The 21,993-nt window shown below is 43.2% G+C and overlaps 1 protein-coding gene across 1 annotated transcript in view; it reads right to left on the bottom strand.

The window, feature by feature from the left end:
* Positions 1-457: 457 nt before the first annotated feature.
* PAPPA2 (pappalysin 2) overlaps positions 458-21,993 on the bottom strand; it is a 180,756-nt gene continuing 159,220 nt past the window's right edge. The window contains exons 21-22 of the mRNA XM_063130342.1: positions 7,250-7,348; positions 458-604 (exon numbers count right to left, since the gene is read on the bottom strand). Coding sequence (XP_062986412.1) covers positions 530-604; positions 7,250-7,348 — 174 coding nt within the window. The 3' untranslated portion in view covers positions 458-529. The remainder of the gene's footprint in view (positions 605-7,249; positions 7,349-21,993) is intronic.

Raw genomic sequence — 21,993 nt, 5'->3', positions numbered from 1 at the left:
TACGTCACAGCAGCACATATTTCATCTTAATAAACAGCAAATAAAAATATAATATAGATTTGTAATAAAATTATGCTTAAATATTTGCAGACAGATCATGTTTCTCTCTCCCACCCCCTTGCTAAATCAAGCCCTAGACAGTGAAAGGGGTGGGGGCATACTGACAACATTCAGAGCAAAGACAGACAGTTGTAGGTGGCAAACAATTGATACAGTAATGCAATGAAGGCAACCTAGAGGCCTGTTCTGGATCCTGTTTGCCAATAGAGCGAACAAGGCTGTGAAATAGGCCTTTGGCTTGTGTTTAAATTCTGAGCGAAGGAAATTGAACTGGGGTCCTTTCCACCTTGCACTCCTCTTTCCCTCTCTCCACCCCTTCCTTCATTGCTCTCCTTCTTCCTCACACAGTTGCGCCTCTACAGCCGTGCTTCCAAAGAAGCCCTTTCAGTTCCCCTGTTCACACCCCTCCACAAGCCCTTGTCATTTCCTCCAGTTCTGGCCCTGACACCACAAGCCGTCCTGGGTGCTGTTACTGGTTCTCTTCTGCTGCTGGATCCCGGCAAGTGCACTCATCCTGGTCACAGCCATTAGGAAACAGGACCACCTGAAGCAATCAGATAAGAGCATGGTTAAGAGAACAATTAAATCAATGACGGGATCTCCCCCACACTCCACGCACTGAACCTCCGCTCCACAACTCTTAGGAGAAAGCCTCTAATGTGCTGGCCCCTTGCTCGCCCACCTCCAAATTGTAATTATTATTATTATTTAAATGGCAATGGGAGTGGCCATTTCGAACCTTTTTAAAAGTTAGTGCTTCGTAGCTATTATAGAGTGCCTAGAGTCAAAATTATCTTGAAAAGAAGATAGTCTTGACCTATTTTGTGCTCCAGACACCATTTTATTTGGGTGCTGGGGTGGGGAGGGGTGGGTGGGAGGGAGCAAAAATGGCCCCCACACCTCCCAAAGTTGCCCACTTCACTCTAGGAAGATAGATAAGTGGGCATAAACAATGGACAGAGAAAGGTGACACATGACTCCCCTCTAGGTGCATGTGTTCTATTCCTTCTGGGATTTTTTTTTGCTATAAGATCAGAATTTTCTACAGGCAGAGCCAGACTGCTCTCATATAGTGTGTGCAACATGTTGCCTGGTTCTCAGGCAAATCTCACCTAGAAGAGAGTTCCAGAGGGTACATGCCGCTATGGAGAAGACTCTTAAGTCCTGTTCCCTATCAACTGAACTTCCTGAATAGATGCTGGCATTATCAGAAAGTAGGTTCATTTGAACCAAAGGCATTCTTGGTAGTACACTGGTCCCAGGCCTTGCAGGAATGTAGATTCAAGACTGTGGATTAGCCTCATATATGGGGTATGAGAATCTTACAGACTTGAAGGAGATCCCAAGGCTAGCTTCTGGCCACAGAACCTCCCTGATGCATTGTCCAATTTGGAAGAGAATTGGAAGAGAAGTGAGCAGCATCAGGCCCTAACAATTTATTTATACCCTGCTTTTCAGCAGGGAGCCCTTATAGGCTCAAAACATTGTTCTGGGCCCTCATTGTGGAACATTCCTATGCTGCTGTCCCACAGAAGGACCATAATTTAGCAAGTGATAACTTACCATGGTAACCACCTGACATTTACGTCATCCAGACATTTACGTCATCCTGCCAAGTACTGAAGAGAATTATAACACATTTCTATGCCTGATCAGAAATACAGGTAAGCAGGAGAAAGATAAGGTCCTCCTCACCACTTAGCAGGGTGATACCGATACCTTTACCTGCACAACATAAGTTATCATTTGATAAAAGGTAATTTGTATTCATTTGTGGTCTCGATTTTGTCATAATTCACATCTTTTTATGATGTGTGATGTCATTCAGTGTGAAAAGCCATACCTCTTGCTTACCTGAAGCCATCACAAATTGAGAAGAAGTTAACGCAAAGCCAACGGTAAGCCCAAAAGGTCTTCTCAGGGTGGGTCTCTGTAATATTATTCCCATGGTAAATGGTTTCCTTGGGGGGGGGGACTTTCCTCCCTCTGCCGTAATGTGACTTGCCAAGGACATCTTCTGGATCATGTGGAGAGTTTCCACACCAGCAATGAATTCCTCTAGGAACATCTGGGAAGGAAACTCACCACATGTTTGGGAGCATCCACCAGGCAAATGATGCTAAAGGTTACAGCAGGGGAAGGTGAGTCACAATGTGGAAACAGCTTGCCATAGCTACCAGTTCCTCTTTTAAATCAATCTATCCATCTATCGATCGATCAATCGATCTCCATCCTTACTTTCTGCTAACCCTTCACATTACATCTGCACAGATTCAGAATATTTATACCAACAAGCACCGCAGGCCAGGTGATACTCCTCTACTACTATAAGGCACAGCATATGACTTATATGCAGAAGGTCCCAGGCACGCGTTCCCAGTACCTCCAGTTTTCAGGACTGGGAAAGACCTCTGCCTAGGAGCTTGGAGAGGCACTGCCAGCTAGATAAGAATGTTGAACCTCATTCAACCCATGGGCCGAATTCCATATCAGAGAAGCTCTTGGGGGCCACATTCCAGTGGTGGGTGGGGCCAAAGGCAAAGGGGACGGGGCAAAAAGCACCAGCATACTGGAACTTAAAGCTCTTCCTGCCAGTAACTCAGCCTTAGGAAAGGCATTTCAACCTTTTAGAAGAGAGAAAAAAAACTGCACAAAAGCTAGGAAGCCACCACTAGATGGACCACTGGTTTGACTCATTATTAGGCAACATACTTGGGGAATAGGCACAAATTCATCTGACAATAAAAGAAGTCCTATGTGTGCCCACTCCTAAGTCAGATTCCTCCACTCAATATTATAGGGCCCAGTCAAAGTGAACAAAGTAGTGAACATGAGTTCACTGGAAGGAACTCTGGAAGGCTTTCACTGGACTCTAGGCCCTAGAGCTTTCTACAAGCCAGGCTTGGCACAATGAACATTTGGGCGCTTTTCAGAACATTTCAATTTGACCTGATGACAGGGCCATTTTGGGTAATTTGGCCTGTGAGGCAAAACTCTTTTTTTCTGTTCAGGATCAGTTCAAATAAACAAAAAGCACTGATTGGGGATTTTGCAGTGATGCCCAGTGTCTTATTCCATCTCCATAGAATCCCCCACCCCGGCCCACGTGTTTGGTTTGGCTGCCGTTCTGAGAAAGCTTCAGCGCTGTGCTTCCTCGCCCCTATTTCCTCTGCCATTCAGCAAACCCTCCACTCCATCACCAAGGAGTCCATAATGATGGCCCCCACCTTACAACATGTCTTCAGAATGGAAGGGGCCTCCGTTCTAGGTGCAAAAGAATGCCCAACCTCCAGTCCAAGATCCGCACTCCCAAAAAAACCCACAACCCTATCCCCCACCTTTTCTGTTAGTGATGAAAAGAAAAGTGGTTCAAGATTCACAAGAAAGGGAGGAAGAGAAGAACCAGATTCACATATTTTTGGAGTGAGGATTGTCTGTCTCAGGCACTTGTATAGATATCAGATGCGGCTGGAGAATATTGGACAAGAGCATAGAGGTGGCAAGAGACGAGAATCAAAAAGGAGGAACTAGCTGGAGTCTTAACCCAACGGAGGCTGGCTGGCTATGAATTTCAGGGGAGCAAAATAACAGTTATACTCCACTTTTTGCTTCAAAAAAAGAAGCTAAATATGTAAGATGATACCTTCCAACAAACTAATCTGTTGGTGCTGAAGTATGCAAGCTTTTTAGGGGGGAGGATATCATACCTCTATACTAGATGTTCTACAAATTTCTACCAGCAATGGATCCCTTGCCGTACTGTCTCATCTGTTAAGGACATCTGCCCTAGAATGCAAGTGCATTGAAAGGAATCTGGGGCATATTGCAGGGCACGCATGTAACTCCATGATCTGCACAGCACGTACTGTCTGGTTTAGGAATTCAAGAAACAAGCAGGTCAAAGCCAAAAGCTCATGTTGGCAAAAGCTAAGGGATGAAAAAAAAATTGATCTATTTCTGGTCTGTGTCACTTTTGCACATCTTCGCTCATGAGTCCATTTCATCCTGTTTTCATATTAACCTTCAAATGTTAATTTAAAAGTGCATGGGAATTTGTATTTTAAAATATTGAAATGCCTCTTTTCAGAAACATATTATTTTCTCTTAAAATGTGCATTTTCAAACATAATTCATCCTCAAAATAAACATTTTAAGAAACATTTTGATCAGCTATTTGAGCTAAGAACTGTGACAGAACATTTGGGAAGTGTGAAAGCCTGTAAATAATTAAGATTTCATCCACACATTAGTCTGAGAAGTGTAGATCAGATCAAACTAAAGATCAAATTCCTCAAACAGCCCTACTGAGAACTCCATTAATGCACATGGGGAGATGTAAGAGAGGAGACCTGTAAGGTAGGTTAGCCATTGTTCATGTCTTGTTCACATGAAATACCCATAAGTTGATGAACAGCAAGTTTCATTTATTTTATTGGCAGTATTTTTATGCTGCTCTTCAGCCAAAAAGCCTCCCAGAGTGGCTTTACATACAATCAATTAAACAAAACCTAACTCACAGGCATCGACAGAACTTATACGTCTCAGACATTGTCTCAAACACAATGTGTTCCAATGGAGTTGGTTCACACACTCAGAAGCCACCCATCAATGGTAATGAAGTGCAGAAAAAAATGTAGTGTGAACCAGCTCTGAGAGAGAGTTGCTTTTTAAATGTCAATAAAGCACTGAGCTTTTGTTAGCTTAAATGGAGTTAAGCTTTTTCTTCAAACAGAGCTTGTTTTGGGAGCAGGCAAGGTGTCGCGCCCCTTCTCCCTTACCTTTTGCAATGGCCCTCTTAGCTACTGTTTTAGGTTACGGGGACAGGAACTGGCTAAAATTGGGGAGCTGGTGGGTGGGCCTTATGGATTTTATTAACCCCCTCCCTCATGTGTGAGTTCATAAATCAGCACTGCCTTGAACGTAACCCTCTTCTGATAAGTATCTAAGGGGAAAACTATGTATTACAGCCTCAGTCCCCTTCTCTGTTGCAAAGTGTCCTCTGGCAGGGCTATTTTCCATTAGGCAAGGTACAGAAGGAAAGGCAGTGCTTAAAGCACCCCTCACCAGCCACTCTCCTCCGTCCTGACTATCTTTACACACACAACGCTGTTCACCCCCGTCAGTGTTCTGATTCATATTTGCCTGCCAAATATGGTTCTGGAATGCCTTGGAGGTGTAAGCTCAGCAGAAAACAGGCTGCCAGGGGAGTGCACAAGCATGCCCTCAGAGATCAAAACAGGAGTAGTAGTGTAGACAAAAAATATGTATCTTCGATTCCAAGCAGGTTTTGAACATCAGTTTTTTTCACCACAAGAACAGATTCCCATACAGGTAAGACCGCTGGATCTTCTCATCATAGAATCATAGAATAGCTGAGTTGGAAGGGGCCTACAAGGCCATCGAGTCCAACCCCCTGCTCAGTGCAGGAATCCACCCTAAAGCATCCCTGACAGGTGGTTGTCCAGCTGCCTCTTGAAGGCCTCTAGTGTGGGAGAGCCCACAACCTCCCTAGGTAACTGGCTCCATTGTCGTACTGCTCATCAATTCAGTAGAACACAATTGTGTGTCTGCCCTAAGCCATACTAGTTTTGGAAACAGAATAATTATACTGCTTTAAGTTGATAAGCGTTTGGAAAGACACAAACCCAACTGTCTTTATTTCTGTGTGAAGAAATAGCGGTGCTTGAAATGCATAGCATCTATTTTCCTGTTGACAGACACAGCTGCAGTGTCTATGCAGCTCCTGACCTGCCCTTTTCCGCAGCTCAGGCCAGGTTTTTATTGCTACTTGAGCTCACCCTTCTCTCTCAACCCTTCTGACGCCAAAGAGCCCCTTCTGTGGTCACTTTGTACTACAGAAGAAGCCCCCAGGGGCGTTGCTACACACAGCTGAATTATAATGCCCTGTTTGCCTCATAATGCGTGCAAAATTAAAGGCCACAATACAAATGATGCTAAATACATCATCAGCAACCACCATCAGGTATTTTTCTTTAATTTAATACTAGGCTCGGGGAGATTTTCATTGGGAGTGCAACATTTGAAGATCGGAAGTTTAACCAAGATGACAGCACTCATATCTGCTTTATCAGGTCCAGATTAAACGAGACAACATTTGTGCAAACCATTTGCAGGAATGTTTTTTTAAAGAGTAAATGGAAAGTGCAGGAAACCCAATCCAGGAGGGCAATGTGGGCAAAGGGGTTAAGCCTCCCTCTCTCCCCACCAGGATCCTGATTCAGATCAGCCCTTTGTACCTGCTATTTATTCTTTAAAAAATGAACAAACATTCACACAATTCATAATTGCATAAATGGTGTCATATTTAGATCTTTTCTACATGAGCCATTTATTGTGGGCTCATCATTCCTTACAATTGTTTATGGGTCCTTTAGACAACATTATGACCCACCCCCTCCCCAGTTTCACTTTTTTTAAAAAAAAGTACTTTCCTGAACTTTTTAGAGCAAGGGAAATGGAGTATTATTTCCGAAAGTGAAAGAAAACGTATTTTCCTACTTGTATAATTGCATTATTCTGCTATAACACATTTCCACCTAAAGGAAAAGCAGGAAAGGAAAAGTTGTTCATGTAGAGCTTGGATCTCAATTCTGTGACAAGACCAAAAGTAGATATACTGAATTAACAGCCTCGTGTAGAAAAGCTTTTAGTTTGACTCAGAGAAGAAATGCTGCCACTTTTTGTATGTACAGGTGATGCTACAATTCTTGCAGTCACCCAAATTATTCAGGCAAGCTGGGCAAGCTTCTGTATCATTTGTAGATCTGGAGGATGAAATCTTGGCCAAGCTAAAGAAATGTGATGCTAATTTGGGGCTAATTTGTATTCAAAGGAGATGAGATAGAGACTATGGAATGATTCCCGCACGATCCTTTGTTTCCTCAGTGATGACACTAGGTTGAATGTCTAACAGGAATCCAAGTTCATAAGAACACAGGACCAGATTGAAGTCCATTTTAGTCCAATGTTAGCTAGCCAGGTGCAATTGGAAGTCCACCATCGGACCTAATGGTGATGGTCACCCTCTGCATTTTTATAACCAGCAACTAAGACCTAATGGAAAATGCAGCCTGGAGTTCAAGTGAAAATCAACCCCTGAACCTCATGGATCTTGCCTATAAATGAAAAGTTGCTGTGCTAAGGGGTGGTTAAACAGCATCTCACCTACCTTCCTGGAGGAGACTGTGGAGGAGCAACAGTCACCCCCATCATACTGACAGTAGGCTCGGTTATTGATGGTGTCACACCAGCCATCAGCTTGGAAAGGCTATGAAGAAAGAGAAACAAGTATTCACTGAGTAGAAGAAGAGAACATAGTTGGGACAAAAGCAATGAAGATTCTTGTGGCACATTGAAAACATTTTATTATTATTATTGCATGAGATTTTCACAGACAAAAATAAATAAATAATGGTTCCCTATTGAGCTGTATAAAGGACCTTCAATGAAAATTAGCATCAACAAAAAAACAGAGAAGGCATTATATTATCATATTTGAAAACGCAAAAGCATGTGAACTATAGAAACAGAGGGCCAAATGACCACAAGTTAACATTTCAACTACACAAAATGGCACAAATTCTTTAATGTCCATTCAGGAAAAAGTCAATTTAAATGGTAGGAGAGCAAGTTCAAATATACTTTGGAGTTCAGATTCAATAGGATGGTGAGCATCCACTGCTTTGTTCATATTTTTCCAATAAATGTATGGCAGACTGACAAAATGAATTACTGGACATCTCTCCAACACATGTGAACTTGGCTTCAAGTGGACATGAATGTTCCAAGTCCCTCCTAGCAAAGTTGTTACCACAGGGCAAAAGAAAGTGACAAAAGGCGCAAGAAGGCAAATTCCTCTTCTCCCCGCAGCCCCTCTCATGCTGCTCCAGAGGTCACTTGCACGTTACAAAGCAGCTTTTCAGGAAGTAGATCTGGAGGAATCGCAGCCATCACCTCCCCACCCCCTTCCTCAAGCACAAGCAGAATCCATTACCGTTACAGCTGGCATTTATAGAGCCTTATAGACACGGTCAAAGCACTTCACATACGTTATCACAGAATAATCCCCACATCAGCCCTGTCACATAGGCCAGTATTATTACCATTACACTACTGCATATAAGGGAAGGGGATCTGACGTTCAGAGGGTTGTCTAAGGCCACCTCATGATTTCATAGCAGAGATGAATTGTGAGCCACCCATCTCATTCTCTTAACTGCTACACTACCCCAGGCATCAGCTATGCTGGAACAAATCAGGAGTCCATCTAGTCTAGCATTCTGCCTCTAACAGCAGCTATCCAGGTACACCTACCATGCATACACACAGAGAAAAAGACAGCCTCTGTTCCTTGCCCTCTAAATCTCTAATATGGAGGCCTTCGGTCAGCTATCATGGCTGGCAGTCACTGACAGACCAGTCAGCATGAATTTGTCAAATCCTTTTTTAAGGCCATATAAGCATGAGCCTGTAATAATGGATTCCATATGTAAATCTGTGCTATAGGAAGCAAGTATTTGATTCAAATAAAGCAAATATGAATGAATCTTCATATATTTAAGGCCGTGTGAACCTGTCCTTTACTTCTCCCCATGCTCATGGAAATCCATGGGAACTGTGGTGTGTCTCACATATCCATGCTTTTAAAAACCACTGGCATACATTGGATGCACATTAGAAGGAGAAGGCTATCAATGGCTACTAGCCCTGATGGTTATGTGCTACCTCCAGTATCCGAGGCAGTAAGCCTGTGTGCACCATTTGCTGGGGAACATGGGTGGGAGGGTGCTGCTGCACCATGTCCTGCTTTGTTGGTCCCTGGTTGACAGCTGGTTGGCCACTGTTGTGAACAGTGTGGACTAGATGGACCCTTGGTCTGAGCCAGCATGACTCTTCTTATGTTCTTAATGCACAGGCAAATGCAGATGGTGGCTAGCTACTCAATGTGATACACATTTGAATGTTCATCTGAATATACACTCCCTAACATTTCCTTAACACCCAAAAAGCTTCTACAAGAATGTGCGTACATAGCCACTGATACATATTTTTTCCTTATGGAAAATAAGTCAGAATCATTCAGAATTGTTTGGGATAATTGTCAGCACCAGTGGAATTACACTTCATGGATTGGAAATGAAACCTCTTAGGTACCATGGCAACCTTACTTGTAATTCTACAATAAACCTGAATAGTTTTAACAGAACTTGTTTTTATTTAAATGAGTATGGATGATGCATTGTGCCTGTTAACAAAACTCTGGATGCAAGGTCTTTGATGACTTGGTAGCAACAACATCATCTATCTACTGACTCCCTAAAGCACAGCAGGTAAGGAAGATAACCAACAGAGTCTGAGGCCGTAGCTAGACCTAAGGTTTATCCCAAGATTGTCCTGGGGTCAAACCTGTTCATCTAAGTGCCACACAGGGCATCCAGTGCTCAAGCAGGGATGAACCCGGGATGATCCTGGGATAAACCTTAGGTCTAGCTACAGCCTGAAAGAGGTATTCTAGGGCCATTTTTGTTTTTTTTGAAGAATTCCATGTGGCAGTTCCCCCACCCCACCCCACTCCATCCATATCATGACTCACTGGCAAAACCAGAAATCCACTTTTTATCTAGTTTCCATATAATTATTGCAAACAATTGTCTGTTGTCCAGGATGCTGGTCTAAAATGACTTCCAGATCAGCATCTGCGGAGAGGAAGTGCTGGGATGGAGAGAAGAGGGTTTGTCCTCATAACATATACACATGACCACTAATTGCTCCCCTCCCAAGCACCTCAAGCTGCCAGAAATAAACCCAAGCAGAAACAAACACAGACTCCTATGACAACCCTGGGGAAACCTGGCAGCTCATGTTAAAAATTATCCCGGGCAAGGGGGTGGGGGTAAGAGAAAAAGTAAAGGCTGGCTAATGGGCTAAATGTGTGTAAGAGCCTAAAGCATGCTGGAGAGAATGGGATCCTGTCAGTTTAAAATCACAGTTAACAATCACTGTGAACCCATACAGTGGAAAGGCCACATTGGGTAGTAACTAACCGGAACCCTTTCTCTCCAGCTGGAATGCTTGGAACTGCTACTAGATCTTCCAGTCATAAAAATAACTAAAATTAAATAAACCACAATTAACACCAAACTACAGCTGCTACCAATGTCAACTCTACAGAGGAAGGGCCAACTTCAAGAAGTAACTTGTGAGTGTCTTTCACGTTATTTAGTTATTTCAATGCTGGAAGATCTAGCAAGAGTTTAATCTTAGCACCCCAGGTGAACAACATTAATGAGACAGAACACATTGCTCCAGGATTGAGAGAATGCTGTTTACGATATTCCAGGGCAAAAATCATAGAATAGTTGAGTTGGAAGGGGTCTGTAAGGCCATAGAGTCCAAGCCCCTGCTCAATCCAGGAATCCACATTAAACCATACCTGACAGGCAGCTGTCCAGCTGCCTCTTGAATGCTCACAACCTCCCTAGGTAATAGTGCAGTATGACAATGGAACCAATTTCCTGATGTCCAGCCAGAATCTGGCTTCCTGTAACTTGAGCCCATTATTCCGTGTCCTGCACTCTGGGAGGATCGAGAAGAGATCCTGGCCTCCCTCTGTGTGCCAAGTATTTGAAAACTTCTCTTCTCAAGGCTAAACTTGCCCAGTTATTTCAGTCTCTTCTCATAAGGCTTTGTGTTCCCAGACCCCTGATCATCCTTGTTGCCCTCCTCTGAACCCACTCCAGCTTGTCTGCATCCTTCTTGAAGTATGGTGCAGCTGTCTCAAACATCAGAACCATCCTTTCCTGCTTACAACACCTTCTGTGACCACCACTCTCAACCTGTCATTAACCATTAGTTGGGTGGGTGAGAGTATGTAGATTATCATAATGAATAGCCATGCGTCCTGCTGCTGCACATGAGAATGTTGCTTAAAGCTATGGCAGCCATATTCAAAAGAGGACAGCACACCTGCACCTTTTAGTAGTTGTGAAGAAGGAGTTTCAAACATTTCTAGCTTGCATAACAAGCTACACCTGCTATAATTCACTCATCTACGCAGCCATTAACAGTGAAAGAGCCTTGTCCTCTTTTGTATCTGGCACCCTACTCAGAGCACATAGATATTGCAGATTATTTTAGAATAAACTCCACTCCTTCCTCTTGCCCCTGTCATCCCATTCTCTTGCCTATAAAAAGGAACTACTTGACTACTCACAGTGGCAGCTGGTGCCCACAGGGGCTGGTGGGGCAGAGGGCAACCTTACTAGAGGCAGAGCCAAGTGGTCACCACCAGAGCCAGAGCAGTCTTTTCAATCCCCTACCATAGAAAAGGGAAACTGGCACAGAAATTTTAAGATCATTGGTGCAAAGAGGGGGATGGGAGAAATCTACAAAGCGACACAAAATCACTTCTTTGGACTCACATTCTCCTGTTCCAGCAACAATTCCCATTGCACATAGAGTCAAGTAACTTTAAGAGCAAAGTAACTTCTCCCCTGTGTGGGGAGAAATCCATGCAGCCCCATAATAACAATAATCATAATCATATATCCTCAGAAGCACCCACAGAAGCAGTCTTTGGAAACCTGCAGGAAGTTCTGAGAGCATCCAAATTCTACTCGTTTGCCTGTCTACCGTAAAGCATTCCTGAAACCCAAAAGTAACATGTCTACTCAAACATAACAATGAGAAGTAGCACACTACAAAAATCCAGCTTAGTCATGTCTACTCAGAAGCAAGGAGGACTGGATTACTCAGGAGTAAGCATGGGCAGCAAGTTCTGAGAGAAATTTTCAAATCATCATCATCATCCACAGAGCCAAAAGCAATCTTGGAGAAACATTTTCCAGCAACAAGCTACTACTAGAAAAAGAAAACTGAATCAAGTGACTTTAAGCTCATCAGTGCAAAACAGTGGTGGACGATGGGGGTTACAAATCACTCCAGGTTGAACTCCACGCACTCCACACTTAGTCACACATACACATGGGTGGGTGGGTGGATACACCTCAGAAATTAAGCCATCCTTCCCCATTTCTCTAGCCGCAGTACAGAAATCAACCACCATTGCCAAAAGGTTTTTTAAAGGGCAATTTAAAATATTATAATCCTGTGGCAAAGAAATCACTCACCAGCAGAAAAACAATGCCTACCCGTGGCACTTCCAGGAAACCACCACCAAGGTTTTTTAAAATGCGAAACAAAATCCCATGGCATGGAAATCACCCACCAGCACTTTTTTTTCCCCAAAGTGAAAAAACACAGCAATTCACCCGGCAACTACCAGCAAATTTTTCAAAAGGCAAAAAAACATTTCCCAAACCACAAATGGATTATTACAAAGCAATAAACAATGCAAATGCCAACAAAAAAAAAAATTGCAAGCAAAACAGAAAAAAGCACCATAGTTGCCAGCCTAACCAACTAGGAACAGACTTAAAAAGAAAAGAAAATTGCCCCGGACAGCTCCCCTGCCTAGATTGGAGACACCATTCAAATTGGTAAAAATAACGTTGGTGGAGCAGGAAGTACAGTCGTCGATACAAGGGACTGTATTCAACTTTGAGGCATCGGTGGAGCGGCAGGAGATATGTTTAGTACTGTGGGTCACTGCTGATCCCGAGATGCTGGAACAAAAATGGGTACAGAGGTCAGGGACACACTTCATTCCAAGTTGGAGTGCTGGGAGGTGCAACTAAATGTGGAGGTCACTGTGGAACTCAAGAGGCCTGCACAGAGGCAGGGAGAGTGACGGAGCCTAATGGGCGTGCTTGATCCCGATTAAAGTCATCTGATTTTTTAGAAGTCTTTTTCAGTTCAGAAAAAGACACTCTGGCCTGTTTTGAAGCTGTTGCCCTTTGGGTTAGCTTCTTAGCCAGTGAGAATGTCAAAGACCAGCGTGGGGTTGGAGGATCTCGCGTACTCAGAGGAATACGATGTTGAGAGGATGATAACCCTAACACTGGAGAAGGCTCCTGTGCATCAGGCAAAGTCTCTGAACATGAGATTGGTTTTTGCACCATGTCCTTTGGCTCCTCAACAGCTTCCAATGCTCGGTTCCAAAGAGCATCTTTCAGCTGGTCAGACAGATTTCTTCTCTCCTGCTTTGAGGAAGGCAGTCAATGAGGACAAGCCTTCAACAACATGCCACCTTCTCTGAGGTAAAAAAAAAAGGCAGAGAGAATGCCCATCAGAAGGCAGCAATTTAGCCAAAACCAAATAGGAAATAAAAATAACTCTAAATTAAAAACAGAAGAAATACTGTGATAGGTAAGAGAGAGAATAAAACTTCAGCTGGAAAATTTGCTTTCAGATTGAACTGAACACAAGCGAAGTTCCCAGATGAGGCTACCATAATGGCGGTTGAAAGCGAACTTAGGGGGAAAAGCAAGAACTCACTGAGGAGGAGGAGGAGGAGGAGGAGGAGGAGGAGGAGGATAATTATTATTATTATTATTATTATTATTATTATTATTATTATTATTATTATTTCTTACCCGCCTCTCCCTTTGGATCGAGGCGGGGAACAACATTAGAATAGGAATCAATACATCTTAAAAATTCATGATTTTACATTGATCTGGATAGGCCTGCCCGAAAAGGCTAGTCTTTAAAGCTGCCTTAAAATCACACAGAGAGTTAATTTTACAAATCTCCTCCGGCAGGCCATTCCACAATCTGGGGGCAACAGAAGAAAGGTCCTCTGGGAAAATGATGTCAGCCTAGTTTTAGATGACTGAAGTAAGTTCACCCCAGAGGACCTGAGTGTGCAGGGCAGACTGTATGGGAGAAGGCGATCCTGCAGGTAACCTCTACCCAAACCATTTAGGGCTTTAAAGGTAATGACCAACACTTTGTACTTTGCCCGGAAACTAATTGGCAGCCAGTGGAGTGATTTTAATGTTGGGGTAATATGCTCACACCTAGATGTACTGGTGACCAACCTGGCTGCCATATTTTGAACTAGTTGAAGTTTCTGAATTAGGTACAATGGTAGCCCTATGTACAGCGCATTGCAGAAGTCAAGCCTTGAGGTTACCAGCACGTGCACGACTGTCTTTAGGTCTTCTGACTCTAGGAAGGGGCGCAGCTGGTGTATCAGCTGAAGCTGATAGTAAGCACTCCTGGCTGTCGCATCAATCTGGGCTGTCATTTGGAGCGACGGATCCAGCAGCACCCCAAAACTGTGAACACAGTCTTTCAGGGGGAGTGTAGTGTGGCGTTACACCCCACAAGTCAATTCCAAATGTATGTCTGCAGTTTGTAAGTCTGTGGTTTTTAGAATGTTGGCCTGAGTGGGCGGAGTTAGAATGTCTTGGGAGGAGGGAGGAGTGATATAGAAGGGAAGGACTGAGGGGATTGGGAGTTCTTGTTCTTGTTCTTTTCAGAAGTTCTTTTCAGGGAAACTTTTCAGGGAGACTTGTTAGGTACTCTTAGAGTCTGTAGTGCTCTCTGTGTTTATGGTACTTAAGTTTTGGGAAATTTGAGGGTCAGTGTAGTGCGTGGTGTCTTTAGGGTGTGGTGTGCACGTAGTGGAAGTATATTAATCAATACTGATAATATTGATAATAAAGAAAGTTCAAGAGTGATTGTGTGAGAAAAAGGAAAGCGCAAATGTGAATGAGTGACCGGATTGTATGAAAGGTTTCAAAAAGGTTTTTAAATGTTGTTATTTGAAACAAAGCTTATGCACTTTTAAAAATAAATTTTAATTGTTTTGTTTTTAAAACTACCACAAAAATCCCACGTGTCTGTTTGGCATTTATCATCTTAAATTTACACATATAACACCCACTCTGACAATCATTCACCTGGGCAGATATAACTCACAGCGCATTATTATATATATTAAAATCCATTCTCCATTTTAAACCCCTTTCTCCACTTAGTTTGGAGGAAGGTGGGCTTTATCCCTTGCCTCAGACGTACCAAGTGGTGGTGCTTGGCTTGAGCAGGGAGTAGCCTCGGCCGGGTCTGGTGTTCAGAGCCTTTGTCACCCCATAATAAGTGGTGGCAGACGTGAGGTCTGGTGTTCAGAGCTTGTGTCGTGGCATGTAGCCCCATCCAGAACTGGTTGACACACCTCCAAACCTAGGTCAGAGCCCTTGACAGCAAGCACCTGTTTTGTCTGGATTCAGCTTCATTTTGTTTTTCCTCATCCAGCCCATTACTGCCTCCAAGCATTCATTCAGAGGAGACACACTATCCTTAGCTGATGCTGTTATTGAAGGCATAGAGAAATATATTTGGGTGTCATCAGCATACTGATAGCACTCCGCCCCATGCCTCCAGATGATCTCTCCCAGCGATTTCATGTAGATGTTAAACAGCATTGGGGATAGGATGGCACCTTGTGTACGCCATACAACAGCTCCTTTTTTAAGGAGCAACTATCCCCAAGCATCACCATCTGGAATCTACCTGAGAGGTACGACCAGAATCACCGGAGCACAGTGCTCCCAAATCCCAAACCCCTCAGGCGTTCCAGAAGGATACCATGGTCAATGGTATCGAAAGCTGCTGAAAGGTCCAAAAGTACCAGCAGGGACACACAGAGACCGCAAAGGAGAATTGCTCTGTGGTACTGAGCTGCAGGAATTAAACTGTTCCTGGGTGTGGGCACTCCTTCCTCCAGCTACTCCTTACAGAGTTACCATTCAGGTTCTCAGAGTGAGAGGCCAAAAGAGGACCTTCAGCCCCTGCGTATCTTCCAGCAGTAAATAACTTTCAGAATCCCACAGCTTGTGCCCCTTTCTCCTGACAAGTGCAGCAAGTCCTGACTCAGGTCTAGAATGTCTTTATCAAACAAAATATCCTTCTGTGCTTCCTATTTAACAGCCGAATTTGTAAACAACTGTTCAACTGTGGCAAACAGGTAGCAAAGTTGTAAAGGGAATGAGACTGGGTTCTTCTTTTCCAGGCTGTTGGTGTGTGCGTGTAAGAAATGACTTGCATGGCATTTGTCTGCAAGTAACTAGTAAAATTTATTGTGGGCTAGTAAGTTTTTTGGGTGTATGTGCAAGGCTCATTTCCAGCATGAAGAATGAAAAAGGGAGAAAATAGGTGCAAATAAACCACAAAATCTGTTGTCTCATTACTACAAGCAAACATAAAGTTATCTTTCAGGTGGGTTGCACCCTCAAAACCTAGTAGAGATCCTAACATGTCTTTGTATTTACCAGATACTAGAAGTAATCATTCTTTGAGATCATAGAATCACAGAATAGTTGAGCTAGAAGGGGCCCATAAGGGCATTAAATTCAACCCCCTGCTCAGTGCAGGAATCCACCTTAAACATACCTGAAAGGTAGCTGCCCAGCTGCATCTTGAAGGCCTCTAGTGTGGGAAAGCCCACTACCTCCCTAGCTAATTGGTTTCACTGTTGTACTGCTCTAACAGGCAGAAAGTTTTTCCTGATGTCCTGCCAGAATCTGGCTTCCTGTAACTTGAGCCCATTAGTCCATGTCCTGCACTCTGGGATGATCAAGAGGAGATCCTGGCCCTCCTCTGTGTGACAACCTTTCAAGTACTTGAAGAGTGCTATCATGTCTCCCCTCAATCTTATCTTCTCCACACAAAACATGCCCAATTCTTTCAGTCTCTCCTCATAGGGCTTTGTTTCCAGATGCCTGATCATCCTTGTGTACACAGGACCAGCTATTTTATTTCCACCTTTAATTAGCATTCACTGATGAATGGCAGAGTGTTCTCCACAAGGAAATCTATCTGGATCAAATACCTTGAAAAAAGCTGTGATAATCAGACTAGGAGGATTTAGTTCTGCTCCTGGCAATTAACAGAATCAAAAAGAGGCAAGCATTTGCTCTCATATAGAAATTACCAGTTCTCACCACATAGCGGTACATTCAAATAACGCACTAAACTGATGTGACTAAAAACTCCAGATGGTAGCTTTACCAACACGATTTTACTTCCTTTTCATGCTGGGATAAATGATCATATAAACCCAATAATTACTATCTTTTGAGTTTACAGTTCCATAAAGAAGCACACTATGAATGATTGTAAAGTAGAAATCAAGAAGTTGACCATGCAGCCCATGGTACTAAAATGCTCTTACCATAGAGAGAAGCCCAAATGCATGTTTCTGCCTGAGCTGCCAATCACGTGTAGAACCAGTACAGACGATTAAGTACATTTTCATGTGACTTATGTAATATGTTCACCATAATCACATTCTCCATGACCTCTGTCACATATAAATTCGGCCTTTAACACTTCAGAATTCCTTATGCAGAGAGTCCAAAACCCATATTAGAGAATTACATTACTCTAGGCCAACCAAAAGATCACAAAAAATGTGCAAGCTTTTGAGCTCTGCAGATCTCTTAGACAAGATGTTGGGGAGGGGAGGGGGCAGGAAAAGAATGGTAAAGTCACTGTGGGTGAATTTGCAGGTCATGCTAAAAACAGGCTATGGGGGGGCAGGTTGGCTCGCTGAGCCACGCTGCTGCGGGCGGATGGTCAGGCGCTTGTCAGCTTGCCCTCGTTTCATCCTCCCAGCATGTATCTCAGGGGCTTTTGCAGCATAACTCATCTCTATTCCTGCTGTAATGAGATTCTACTCCGCCCTTTCTTGTCTTGCGAAACACCTGCATTGACATATATTCCATTTCTTTGGAGCAGGGTCGGGGGGGGGGGCTTGCCTTACGCTTCGGGATGAGGTGGGTTGAGGGTTTTATTTATTTTCTTTAATACTTAAAAAAGCCTCTCTTTTTGTACTAGGAAGAGTGTTGTTCCTCTTCCTAGCACAGCTATGCACGTATTATTATTATTATTATTATTATTATTATTATTATTATTATTATCACCATCATCACCATCATCATCATCATCATCATTTATATACCGCCTCAAATTCGAAGCTCTCTGGGCAGTTTACAAAGAGGAACGACTTACCTCTGGGTAAGCACATACCCCCATTTCAGGAACATGGCGATGCAGGAGGGGGGATTTAAGCTTCCCCTTCTCCTATTTTCATGGTGAAATTCCCCACCCCAGCATGATGACCCAGTCAATCACACATGCGTGCATAGCTATGCTAATAACATGGCTCAAAAACAGATCAAGCAAGTCGCTGTTTAACAACGAAGGGCTGAGCGGAAGGAGAACGGAGGGAGGGGCACTGCAAGGCGTGGTTGCATTTTCAGCATTCTTGCTCGGCATCTCTGTAGCCCTTTAAACCAAGTCATGCAGAACCCACGCCACGAGGCTAGCATGTCATAACAAACTACCTGAACAACCCAATAAGCCATGGGTTCTCAGGGCGGCGTGTGTGTGGTTAACAGCCCATGATTAAGACATTGTGCTGGGTTTGGACAACATGACAAGCCACTCTGAAATAAACAAGGATGACAACCCACTGTGGGTTGTTGTGCTGTGCGAACCAGGTCAGTGGCCATTCTAAGCCTGAGGAAAATAGCAGGGAATAGACACAATTTCTTGGCAGCAGTATTACAATATTGTGCTATGCTTCTGTGTGTTCACCTCTCTCTCTATTTCACACACACACACACACACACACACACACACACACACAGAGAGAGAGAGAGAGAGAGGGAGAGAGAGAAATACACACAAGTTGATGAGGCAATGAGCCCAGCACTTCTTGGCTGCTTCAGACTGCCCACTGGAATGACCGGGGAATGCAGACTGTGGGAGGAAACAGCCATATTCATTGTTTGGATTCAATATTTGTATTGGCCATTCAACAGTTGTAGAATGCCTTTGATTTTATTCTTGGTTTCCCACCTCCTGCCTGCCTTTCCCCCTGTTCATTCCCTCCCTCCCTCTCTCTTTCTCCCTCTCTCTGCACAAAAGGGAAATAAACTTGGTGAAAACATGGAGGAAACTGAGAAAGACCACTTAGTATTGTGCAAATCTGCTGGCACTGGGCGTATGTTTTGACAATTTTTGGAGAGACCATAGTAGATGAAGGTAACACTTAGATCCTGTATGCACCATTGTAAATTGGTATACCAAGATGAACACTAGGGTCATAATCATGGCTTTGATCTGCTACAGAAAACCTGTGCAGTGCCTGTCATTTAATGGGGCAGGTTTCAAAATAGCCCATAAGCAGGTGTCCTCTCAGTATCATACACCTGCTACTGTGGGCCTCAAAGCAGAAAGCATCACCCAGAGGTGCCTCACCATGAGACAGCTTGGCAGAATGGGAGACCGATAGATCTGACTCATGGACTACAATCCACTAAGAAGGGAAGGTCTCCTGCACAGACCATGTTAAAATGAATGCATTTATTTATTTATTACATTTTTATACCGCCCAATAGCTGAAGCTCTCTGGGCAGTTCACATTTCTTTCACTGGGGAATGGAAATTTACCAATGGTCCTGTTAATTAATGAAAGTGCTAGAGGTGGCGTTACTTGTTCTGTACATCTATGGCACCAAAATATCTTTGAGCATCTCTGACATTAGCCACTGGGCTATGTTTCCTTCCTGAGCATTTAAAAAAATATTCATATGTAAATGTAAGAGATCTACTGAATCAGACCAAAGGCCAATCTACTCCAGCAATCAATCCAACGGTAGTTGGCCAGATACCTCTGGAAGGCTTAACAATAAATTACGAAGCCAACACCATAATGTGTTCTGTGAAAAAGTATTTTGTCTATCCTGAATTTACTGCCACTCAATTTCACTGGGTTCTAGCATTCATAGAATCATAGAATAGTAGAGTTGGAAGGGGCCTAAAAGGCCATCAAGTCCAACCCCTTGCTCACTGCAGGAATCCACCCTAAAGCATCCCTGACAGATGGTTGTCCAGCTGCCTCTTGAATGACTCTAGTGTGGGAGAGCCCACCACCTCCCTAGGTAACTGATTCCATTGTCGTACTGCTCTAACAGGAAGTTTTTCCTGATGTCCAGCTGGAATCTGACTTCCTTTAACTTGAGCCTGTTATTCCGTGTCCTGCACTCTGGGAGGATTGAGAAGAGATCCTGGCCCTCCTATGTGTGACAACCTTTTAAGTATTTGAAGAGTGCTATCATGTCTCCCCTCAATCTTCTCTTCTCCAGGCTAAACATGCCCAGTTCTTTCAGTCTCTCTTCATAGGGCTTTGTTTCCAGACCCCTGATCATCCTCGTTGCCCTCCTCTGAACACGCTCCAGCTTGTCTACATCCTTCTTGAAGTGTGGTTGTTAACTGTAGGATTATTGTGCTGGAAAGACGAGGAAATTCTCACTAGCGTCTCTCACTCTCCTCCTGGCCAAGGTTCCAGGAAGTTTTAAAAAGGCTACAATCCGCTACACACTTACCTGGGAGTAAGAACATTACACTCAATGGAACTTAATTCTGAGAGAACACGTCTATGCTTTAGGAGGCAAACATTTTCCTTCGACATTCCAATGTAGCTGAGGCAGGAAGAAGGGGGAGAGACGCTACTGAGCTAGCTTTCACTATGGCTGCCCTATGCGTTATTATGCGATATACAAATATTAATTAAAAAGCAACTGAAGGGTTGTTGGTTTTTTTAAAAAAGAAAAGCTATTCCATCAAGTATCAAAGGAAATAGAAATCATCAAGTTTTTAATCAGGTAAGTGCTAATTTCACTATAAAGGATGGATAAAAATAATCGCCAGCCCAAATTATCAGATCCATTTTTTTATTCAGAAAGATTTTTATTTTATTTTCTACTTTAAACTGCCCTCCTTCCCTCAATCTTTCACCAATCTAAATTTTCAGGTTATGTAAAACCAACACTTCTTTCTGACACATGTAAATTCCAGGAAGATTGAGGAAACATTTTCAATTTTATGAATGTCAGGATGACACACACGCACGTTACCCCTTTAGAACGGTAGAATTCTTTTTTTTTCCTGGTTGGGCCTTAACTAAGGAGGCATGGCGGTGCCTCCTTAAATATGGAGCAGAATTATTTGTGATTCAAGTTGAGAAGCTGAGAGTGAAAGAGAGAGCAGCTTGCCTAAGGCCACCACCTTCAAAAAGTTGTTGATTCATAGCCCATTTTCATAGTCAACTGCTATGCTACACCAATGTTTCTTAGAATTTATTAGGTGGGAGTGGGACATTATTTATAACACTTTCCTACATTCATTTATGTTCACAAGAACCCTGTTGAGTAATTGGTTTCAATGGCTAGGAAAGAAATAAGTGGGGTGGGGTGGGGTGGGGTGGGGGGGAGTGGAAAGAAAGAAGGAAATAGTCTTATTTGGGTTTTGTAATAATAAACAAACACGAGAAGAAACCAGAATGAGGAAGTTTTGGCAGACTCCTTTTCCTAAGCAGTTGTATCTCCAATGGCTCGTATTGCTGACTTCCTCAAATAAATCCTATCTGACTAGTCAAGCGGCTTTCAGATTAGGTGTGTGCGTGTGTGTGCGTGCGTGTGTGTAAAGAAACGCCAAGGCTTTCTATATGGATTACATAACAAAACTGTAACTTGGCTCCTGAGGAAGTTTTTTTTGGAAACAGGTCCAACGTACAGGAATTTTGTGGACTTCCAGATATATCCACTATTTGGCAGTGTTTGAAATTAACCAGAGATTAATTTTCGTTTTTTGTTTTTTTAAAAAACAACAACAACGATCCTGTGTAATCATGTATTACAAAAATTGCTTACCCCACTTCTGCACCTAACTTAAATATTTTTTTGCATTGGTAGTTGTATCTGGTGTTCTTTACCTTTTGGGTTATACTTCCAGCTGGACAATACCAGGCTAAATCACCACCCACAGCAGCCTGCCTTTTTCAATCTCCTGCCAAGATAAGCCTTGCTTAAGTATGCTACAGAATATAATGGATTATGGAAAACAAGCCCAAAAGCCACAGGGGCCTCCTGACCTGTTTGGCCTCTGCCATGTTTATATTACAGATCTTAAACAGGGAAGAAAAAACACACTGAACAATTT

The sequence above is a fragment of the Elgaria multicarinata genome, chromosome 1, assembly GCF_023053635.1.
Source record: "Elgaria multicarinata webbii isolate HBS135686 ecotype San Diego chromosome 1, rElgMul1.1.pri, whole genome shotgun sequence".
NCBI lineage: Eukaryota > Metazoa > Chordata > Lepidosauria > Squamata > Anguidae > Elgaria > Elgaria multicarinata.
Note: the sequence above shows the minus strand (reverse complement) of the source record. Positions and strands in the feature narration are given on the sequence as shown.